At 45.8% G+C, this 9715-nt stretch overlaps 2 protein-coding genes across 3 annotated transcripts in view; one reads left to right on the top strand and one right to left on the bottom strand.

The window, feature by feature from the left end:
• LOC119275665 (50S ribosomal protein L27-like) overlaps positions 1–1927 on the top strand; it is an 8368-nt gene extending 6441 nt beyond the window's left edge. The window contains exons 3-5 of one of the 2 annotated variants that reach the window (XM_037556557.1): positions 558–655; positions 763–884; positions 1369–1927. In XM_037556557.1, coding sequence (XP_037412454.1) covers positions 577–655; positions 763–884; positions 1369–1605 — 438 coding nt within the window. In that variant the 5' untranslated portion in view covers positions 558–576 and the 3' untranslated portion in view covers positions 1606–1927. Of the gene's footprint in view, positions 1–548; positions 656–762; positions 885–1368 lie in introns of both variants that reach the window. The other variant, XM_037556556.1, reaches the window with a different exon arrangement.
• Positions 1928–2033: 106 nt separating this feature from the next.
• Positions 2034–7511, bottom strand: LOC119275664 (serine carboxypeptidase 1-like). Its single transcript, XM_037556555.1, has 13 exons — positions 7179–7511; positions 6994–7070; positions 6700–6822; positions 6517–6619; positions 6397–6434; positions 6160–6261; positions 5975–6055; positions 5644–5883; positions 5443–5508; positions 5212–5333; positions 2758–2871; positions 2391–2436; positions 2034–2280 (listed from the first exon to the last, which is right to left on the bottom strand). Exons 1-13 carry the CDS (start codon positions 7462–7464, stop codon positions 2197–2199), a joined length of 1482 nt encoding a protein of 493 aa, XP_037412452.1. The 5' UTR covers positions 7465–7511; the 3' UTR covers positions 2034–2196.
• Between the last annotated feature and the right edge of the window lie 2204 nt (positions 7512–9715).

Below are 9715 nucleotides of genomic sequence, written 5' to 3'. Positions count from 1 at the left end.
CACACACACACACACACACATCACCGCCATATTTTGATCTCATCTCAGTAAATGTCCAAAATACCATTTCTGTTCGGTTAACCCCCCTCACCAAAAGTATTAACATAGCAGAACATAGGTTAGTGGAGCCCTTTTGGACATTTATAGGTTGTCTCTCTAGCTTAGTAAAATTAGAGCAACGTATTGTAAAAACTACTCCCTCCATTCCTAAATATAAGACCTTTTAGGGATTCCACTATAGAGTACATAGGGAGCAAAATGAGTGAATCTACACTATAAAGTATGCCTATATACATCCGTATGTAGTTCATAGTGAAATCCCTAAAAGGTCTTATATTTAGGAACGGAGGGAGTAATCACCATGGAATGCAGAAAAAAGCACAATGCATGAGTATAATTTGTTTTTTGTCCACAGTACTTTATTAATGTCTACTCCCTCCGTTCCGAAATAGATGACCCAACTTTGTACTAACTTTAGTACAAAGTTAGTACAAAGTTGGGTCATCTATTTTGGAACGGAGGGAGTATATTTGAGAGAATCCTTATAGTGACTACAGGTGAACTGTGGCAAGCAAGATGGCCCTCTCATCAGTTTTCAGGAGAGTAAACATCAAAGAACTGATCTCAAATGTTCCAGTGTACACTAGCTCAACAGGTAATGAGCTTAGGCTTTAGACAGTCTGTGACATCAAAGTTTAGAATTTACATCTTCCTTTTCTGGGCCAGTGGCCTGATCCTTATTTTGTATGTACTTAATTCCAGAGACATCTGGAGGAATGAGCTTGGTGTTTAGGCGTTGGGCCACAAAAAAGACTGCTGGGTCAACGAAAAATGGCCGCGACTCTAACCCCAAGTATCTGGGTGTTAAGAAATTTGGTGGAGAGGTACCGTCTTCAAGTGCTCCTCATGGTTTTGATGTTTCTTCTTGTTCATGGCCTTGAACCAGATTAGCTGAATAATTTCCTAAATTACGTGAAAATAGCTAATACTTTTGCCCAAATGATAAGTGCCACACGTTTGGCACGAAGTAACACCACCCAGACCTTTTTTACATGAAAGTTGCCAAATGAAAAAAAACTCCAAAAAAACTGAAACTTGCCATCCAAACAGAAAGTTGCCATGCTTCACAACTAAAGTTGCAATCCTCGGGTAACTAAACTTGTCATCAAAAAACATCAGGGCGGAATTGCTTCGTGCCACACATGTGGCACTTATCAGGGTCCTACTTTTGGTATTTTGGCATCTGCTTTAATCATACCATACATTGTAACATTGGTAGTCGCTGTACTCATCTCATTATTATAGCCAAAAAAAAGGAAAATGATCTCATACCTCTCTCCAACGTTTACACTTGTTTTATTTTTCCAGAAAGTGGAACCAGGAAACATCATCGTACGACAAAGAGGAACCCGCTTCCATCCTGGGAACTATGTTGGCATGGGGAAGGATCACACTATCTTCTCTCTGAAGGAAGGCCATGTGCGGTTCGAGCGGAATAAGCTGACTGGCAGGAAATGGATTCATGTTGAACCTGTAGCTGGGCACACTCTCCACCCTGTTTACGCCAATGGTTCAGCCACTGCAGCTGACATGGAGCTACTGTAGTGTTGATGTGTGCGTGGGTTGCAGTGACAAGTTGCTGATAGCCTACTGGGCATGGCTCTGCTGTTTTGCTCCGACATGGATACCTTCCATAAATGAACTTGTTCTAGTGAAAATGTTTCTGAGCTAGGATGATTGCAATAAGTAACTTCAGTGTGTTTCTGATGTCATTTTAACTATCCATTCTGCACGAGACATTGAAGGTTCACTTGTGTAATTTGTTTGCTCTCTGATTGTGTCCTTTTGGGAGGAACTGTATGGGTTGTTGTAGCTGAAACCTTGGTTGCTAGTATTTCTCTAGATCATCATGATATTTCTTTCTGCAGTAGCTTTCTGAGTCGCCGGTGTAATGTTTTCTGGTAGAATGCTAATGTCCAGTTTTATGTCTATTTCACCTGCTTCTCTGGTGTTTCTAACGCTCAGAAAGAGAATGTACGCGGAAATTTATCAGAGCCTTGGATTGTTTATTGTGTTTCACACTGAAAACAGGTACAGGTACAGGTACAGTCTTTATCAAAATCTACAATAAAAACAGCTAGGAAAAAAAAATAAGATGCATGTCTACAAAATTTGATTGTTTCATTTAGATCAATTTTAGATCTTTTCTCCAAACAGCCAGTGGGTGTAGAATGCCAGCGATTCTTTAGGCTTGTACTCAGGAACAGTGTGTCCAGATCCCTGAAACATGGTGCTTGTCAGAAAGCCTCAGCCATATAATAAACTCTTGTCGATTTAAGTTTGTGTCTCTACAACATTCTCCAGATGGACTTCAAAGCTTGCTTACATACCTTTATGGTGAGGAAGGTGAGATTGTGATCATAGCCTTGTGTATATCTGCGGTCGCATAAAGCAGGGAACTTAAATCAGTTCAGATAAATGCTTTTTTTTTATGTTTTGTTAATCCTAACATGAAGTCCAAAACAGCTAAGGACCGGGCAACTCTACTTAACTAATGAGACGTGGCAAAACATTTGCATCCGTTTCAAAAAAATAGTGATAAAAACATGCATGCTAGTTATGTTAGACAGAGTTCTCGTCATCTATCAATTGGCGCATCAGATGGCAGATATATAACTAAATCAGAAACATATGTGAATGGTGAATAATCAAGGAGAAACATGTACAGTTGTAGAGAAAAATGGTAGAACATCATACCCAGCAACTTGACCCCCAAAGTGCCATGGGCGCCATGAATCGACAACTCGGTAGCCTAATGATCTGACCCATGCCTCCGTTCCAGTGAAAGGGATACACAGATCATGATCTCCACTGTACAATTAAACACCCAAAAGTTGTTAAACATCATTTCTCTTTTTCAATAAAGTGATTACATATCGGAAAAATGCAAAGGTGAGTACCGGTACATACCCCGTGTTGCAAAAAAGGGGAGGCTGCACATTTCAAATTTATCACACAAGTATGTATTGCACAAAAGTATGAGCACTAACAAAGTGACAAAGTTACACATTTGTGAGTTATTCGCAAAAGAAAAACACACACACTTGTGAGTTGTAAAAGATGACCAATTTGTGACCCATAGTGCCAAAAATCCACAATACCGAAAAAGGGTTTCCCCCTGTTTATATTATAAAGCAACCATCACCGATAACAATCATCGCAAACAATTCAACACCACACCACACCACCACACAACACACCCAAGGCCGGATACAACAGGTAAAGGAACAACCACGAAGCTGAGCTCTGCGAAAGTAGGCCTCCAAAGACGGCGCCTTCAAGAAGGAGAACGACACCGGAGCGCCGTCGCCGTCGGATCTAAAGGATCATGGTTTTCACCTGGACCATCCGAAGGAGGAGAGTAGCCACGACGACGCCTTCAGGAAGGAGACGACGCCCGCGGACGCCGCCATCGTCGGCCCAACCGAAGCCGAGCAGGGGATCTCTCCTGGCGCACCCTCCACCTTCAAAACACCTCCGCTCGCCGAAGCACCGGCTGCCGCGTCGCCCGAATGGCCATAGCGACCAGCCCACACCTGAGCCGCACACCCCGCCCACAAGCAACACGACTACCACCACCACTGAGGCCGCCGCCACGGCATCCAAGACCCCCCCGCAACCACCACAACGGCTAATGGACACCACCGACCGGTGAAGAGGTAGAAGGCACCTCCTTCCACCCCAAAACGGACCCTTTGGTGGGAAGGCGGCCCAGCCGGCTAGATCCAGGCAGGGGAGGGGCGCCGGCAGCCGCCGGCCTCGTCCTCGCCGCAGCCACCGCACCACTCCACCGGGGACATGGATCACCGAGACATCGGCACGGTCAGGAGGCCCCCTGCCTCCCTCCCCGGATCGCCCCCACCACCACCGGCCAGCCAACGGCACCCCCGTCGAGCCGCTGGCATCCACCAGCCGTCCGCCACCGTCCACCACACGCACCAGCCAAAGAGTAGAGGAGAGGGCGTCGACCGTTGCCTGAGCCGCCCATCGGCTACCAGGCACGCCTCAAACAGAGCCGCCGCAGCCCGCGCCACCCGCGGGGCAGATCCAGCCGAAGCCGCCGCCGCCACCGCCACCTCGGCCACGCATCTGTCCTGCAACACCTGCGTCCAGCCCTCCATGCCCGGCATGCCGCTTCGCAACTCCGCCGCCGAGCACAGCCGCCCGCGCCAAGCCCCCATGAGCAGGGAGAGAAAGGGCCCCTCCGCCGCCAGCACCCACCGGGCTTTGCCCAGCAGCGCGGACAGGCGGCGGCGAGGGGAGGGAAGGGAGGGAGGGGGAACGCGCGCCGGCTGCTAGGGTTATCCCCTCGGTCACTCGCGGGAGCAACTCGAGGGGAGGGAGAGAGTGCCTAATCTTGCCAACCAGATCTCGAGAAGTTCTTTTGAAAATAAATGTGAGACATTTTAGGTCACTACTTTAGTGATTTTTTTTTGAAAAGGGGATTACCCTGGCCTCTGCATCATAGGATGCACACAGCCATCTACTTTAGTGATTTAAAACGTCTTATATTTGTTTACAGAGTGATTCTCTCTGACGGTTGTGTTTCCACCGTTCGTTTGAAGCATTCTAAATGGACAACTTTATGCCTTAAGCACAACACATGTACATCAGTGTAAGCATGTGGGTTAAAGGTATCCTTATTGATAAAGCTATTTTCTATTCCAGGTACCAAGAAAGGCTGTGTGCATCACTTTATGCACAGGCCAAGGGGCATCCCCTCTTTTCGAAAAAATTCCAGGTATCAAGAGTCTAATACTATTATCTGAACCAATTTACCCACAATAAATATTAGGACTAAAGTTTGAAAGGTTTTTTTTTTCCTGAAGGTTATATTCACGTTCTTTACATTGAATCGAGGCTTGTGCTTCGCTATCCTATTCAAATATGAATTTTTTTCCTTCCGTTCTTAAGCAATAACCGTAAGCAGAAAATGTATTATGCACAACCAATCTGTTAGTTTTGCTTTACTAGAAAAAAGTCAGTTTTGATTGGACAATTAAATGTATTATTTCCTAGTAGTTCAACCTGTTCTCTACTGAACCTTCACCCTAATTTGATTCCATATATTAATCGGTGTCTTCTTTTGCAGAAAACAAGTTACTCGGTGTTAACATTGTCAAATGATCAAGTTGCAGGTGTGCCCCATACCTGTAAATAAGTACGCGATATCCCATGGCTGTGAATTTTTTGTGATACTCCACCATGCTGCCTGTATCATGAGTGTAGTCTATTCTTGCAGTATTCAATTCCCATGATCCAATTAAGCTTTTCTGATGTGCCAATTTCGATCGAGGTTATTCCCGACAAACAAGAGTTAGTTAATTTGTGCCAATTTTAGGATTAAATTCACACTAATTTGTCTCGCATCAACCATCATACCGCTTTGGCGTGAATGGCAGCTCTTACATCTTCATCATCCAGCCATATAGTAGCAAGTTCATCACTCTGTGAGGACATATAATTATTATAAATGAGAGGACCAACCATACTTATGAAATGATGTATGTGTATGGAAAATGAAAACAACAAATTGTAAATGATCCACATATAACTATAAGGTCATTGATATAATTTTCATACCGTGCATGGAAGTGATCTACCGCCAAGCTCGGGCCACAACGTGACATGTCCGCTGCTCACAGGAAGACCGAGAGGCCATGAAAGCCCCGCCATCCTCTTCCTCACTGGGAAAGGCCTCTCTGTTTCACCTAGCTTTCTGAAGCTTGATGGCAAGCTGCTGTTCACGAACGCTGTCTCTTGGACTTCAGGGTGGTGGTAGCATGGTGCAAGAATGTTGTACGTGTTCAGGTCTTTCAGTTCCTGCAGATGACAACACAGATTGAGGCCTTACAGAATTTGGAAGGTTGCGTATTTGCTTGTCGGTTTACAGGTTCTGGTACATGGACATTACCCAGCGGACTCTATCTATATTTTCTTGGCACACATCATTAACTTTTCCCCAGAATGTGCCGTGGCAAGCAACACTGACATCCTGAAACAGGGCAAACAGTCAAGACACTGCTAGCTTGCTATCTGTCCACAATGAAACTACTTGTGGCACCGGCAATTATGCAGAAACAAGACGAAGCAAAACACCTCAAACAAGTCAGTTGATATGAGACCCATTCCATGTGCAAACGGCACAAAAGAGTTTAAATCGTAGTCTGCGTCGGTTGCTCCATTACCAATTAGATAGCCCTGGCTCCCGCAAAAAGAAGAAGAAGAAAAAAAACAATTAGATAGCCCTGGATGCAAACACCTCAGACTGTAAACTCACACACAAGTTTGCATGCACAACTAAATGGCGACGAATAAAATGTTAGTGGGAATGACCTTCAAATTGATTCTTGGCTTCAGAGCCATCTGTATCCCTGTAACGACGTAAAGATGAGATGTAAGAAACTTCTGATCTCAACTATGAATAATCTACTCGCTGTGAGTGACAAAATCCACCTTTAACAACTTCATCAGCTAGTGTAGGAATGTATATCCCTGCGTATGACTCTCCGGAAATGTAGAATGGGTTCAACTGAAACTCCGGGTATAACTCGAACCACTGCAACAACGAGTAAAATCAGCATCCAGTTTCTTGCATTATGTCATGTAAATTATCGCAACTGAAGCAGAGATTATTACCTTCAAAAGGAAGATATGCGCATCGGCTGCGGTTTTCAAGTCACCTGTTTTGTAATCCGATTTGTTCAATGAGTATGACATCCCAACACCAGCAGGGGAGTCCAGGTACATCATGCTTGAAACCTAGTTACTCCAGTTTAATGACACATTTATTCAATCACTTGGCATGGAAAAAAATACTGCTCGTTCTATGACAAATTAGTAGAGCTGAACAAGATTAGTACTCCTAAATTCTGGGCAGGCTGCTGCGGGATAGGCCTGTGCTCCTAAACTGTGTTCAGGTATGCGGATTACCTTTGACCAACTGTAGGGATTGAGCTGCAGCTTGGGCAGCCCTCCGGGAGTGCTTCCGCGCTCGAAGTTGAAGGGACCTGAACAAAGAACAGGGCACCGGACGGGTCATCCCAGCCAAAATCACAAGAAGATAACAAAAGAAACTGCCGGTCCCGAAGAGAGGTAAGAATAAGATCAATCCAGACCGTTCTCGTAGACGAATCCGTCGAAGCTGGAGCAGCCGGGGCCGCCGTTGAGCCAGAGCACGACGGGGTCGATGGCCGGATCACGCTCCGACAGCACCAGGTAGTAGAACAGACTCCTGCCATTGCTCTCGTCCACGGTTATGTACCCGGCGTAGTGTTTGGATGGGAGGGCGCCGCCGAAGCCCGGGAGGTGGGTCACGAGGTGCTTCTCCGGAGCTGCGACGGCGAGAGGGATGAGGGGCAGCAGAAGAGCGAGGAGGAGGGTGAGGGAGGGCGTGGACGCCATTGACGGATTTGAGGCCCGCGATAGCAGGGATTCGGCAAGACGTTAATATACTATATACAGAGCAGTGCAGTTTAGTGGGTGAGGCCGAGCACCAGTGCTGGAGCGGCATGTGTCCGGTCACGTGACCGTGCTATGCTGGTGGGAGCATCCAGTGTGAATATTGAGTAGAGTCCTTCAAAATATGACAAAAACGACAAAATTGACATGTGAACAAAAAGATTTCGCAAAATGAACTGCTTTCAAAAAAATCGCTCAACTGACCTTTTCATGTAGCGTCCGACAGCAAGGCGATGCACCCCACTGTGCAGCGCCTAGCTCCAAGGCGCTGCACGTCCGGTCAGCGTGGCATCCCTGGTCCAGGCACGGCCCCACACCTGGCCGTGCAACGCCTAGAGAGTAGGTGCCACACAGCCATGTGCAGCGCCTAGCGCATAGGCGCTGCACGCTGACTTAGTAACCGCAGCGGGCCGGCCCTTCCCCATCCCCACCCATTCGTTCCAATGGTTGGAACGGAGACGACGACAGCGGCTCTCTCCACTCCCCCTCTCAATCATTTGTCCAAAGAACTTCAGATTTGAAGATTTCGTCTGTGGATTTGTTGCCCAATCCATCCTAGAAGGTAATCTCCTCCAATCCCTTTCTTTCTATCTAAAAAACCATCCCCATTCTTCATGTTTGTGATGAAACCCTAGTTTTGATTGATTTGAAATTTCTATGGGAAATAGATTGAATGTGTGTTGATTTAGCCTATGTAGATTACTTGTAAACACTGGGGAACATTATGTTGTTGATTTGTATTGTAAATCGCATACATAGGAATTTGTATGTACATTTGAATTAATAATCACGTATGCTTCCATAGGGATTTGATTTATAGATGATTTATAACCCTAGATTTGACAATATATGCTTCCATAAGGATTTGAAACAGCTTTGACAATATACATGTTGGCATGTTTGTGTAGATTATATTTGAGATGATAATTGTCAACCCAATATTGAGTAAGTACTGTAGATAATGCTTCCATTGTGCAACCCAATATTGTTGTCAATACATAACATTTTTGTGATCATTGTTGACATGCTTTCATTGTAAATAATGCTCATGGATTGTTTTTGTTGAAAATTTGTAGGATGGTTTGGCTTCTCAATGGTTTTTATGACACTCAACACCGGGCCTTCTTTATGTCAGAGATGAAGAAGGTAATAATGATATTAGTTGGTATTTTGGAATTTGTGTTTAGTTCAAATAGACATGCCCCGTATTTAATACTCTGGCTTGCTTGTTTGCAGTTTCTTCAACCTTTGAAGATTTGGTCTCACGGTGTCTCTTGTGGTGTCATGCCCTACGATGAGCAGTACACACCATACATCAGGCAGACAGGACTCCTCCCATTCATTCAGCTAGTCAGCCGGTCGACGCCGAACCTCAATGCTGCAACAATCACTGTGTTGGTTGATTGGTGGAGGATGGAGACACACAACTTCCATTTATGGACCGGGGAGATGACCGTGACGCTCCAAGATGTCGCCTTGATCACCATCTTCCCATCAAGGGGAAGCCTCTCTGTATGAGCATCGATTTTGATCGGTGGTGCCAGCAAATGGAGGCCCTTATTGGTATGTCTCCTGCAGAGGCTCCAGTAGGTGAGGGGGAGAAGAAGGAAAGAGTCGCAGTCGGAGCTCCATTCACCTGGATTGTTGCAAACTTTGCGCATTGCCCTTAGGATGCTAATGAGGATGTGGTGCAGACATATGCTCGTGTCTACATGTGGTACGTTATCTCCAGGACTTCGTTTGCTGATGCCACTAGCAAGAACGCTCCATGGATGTGGCTTAAGGCGTTCACCGTCTTCGACAACCAATGGAGTCAGGGTTTGGTGGCACCGGCCTACCTGTACCGATAGGTAGTCAGTTGTTTGTTTTCACTTCATTGCAACATTATCATTGCAATTTTGTTCTAAGTGAACCACGTTTTCCTTTATGTGCAGTTGGACGATGCTTGTTGTAGGATCTCAAGGGATGGATGTATTGGTGGTTGTATGCTCGTACTTTCTGTATGGAGCTGGGAGCGCTTGCCGGTCAGAAGCCTGAAGGACATAACGTACAGGGCTTGGGACGACCACGGCGATGAACTATGGCTCCCCACCTGGGCTTAGAAGTGGGATGTGGTAACCGAGAAGACTAGCGATGTCACTATGATGTATAGGCAGTACACCAACGAGTTGGACATGATTACTGCTAAGCAGGT

This window comes from Triticum dicoccoides, chromosome 3B (genome assembly GCF_002162155.2).
Source record: "Triticum dicoccoides isolate Atlit2015 ecotype Zavitan chromosome 3B, WEW_v2.0, whole genome shotgun sequence".
NCBI classification, from domain to species: Eukaryota; Viridiplantae; Streptophyta; class Magnoliopsida; order Poales; family Poaceae; genus Triticum; species Triticum dicoccoides.
Note: the sequence above shows the minus strand (reverse complement) of the source record. Positions and strands in the feature narration are given on the sequence as shown.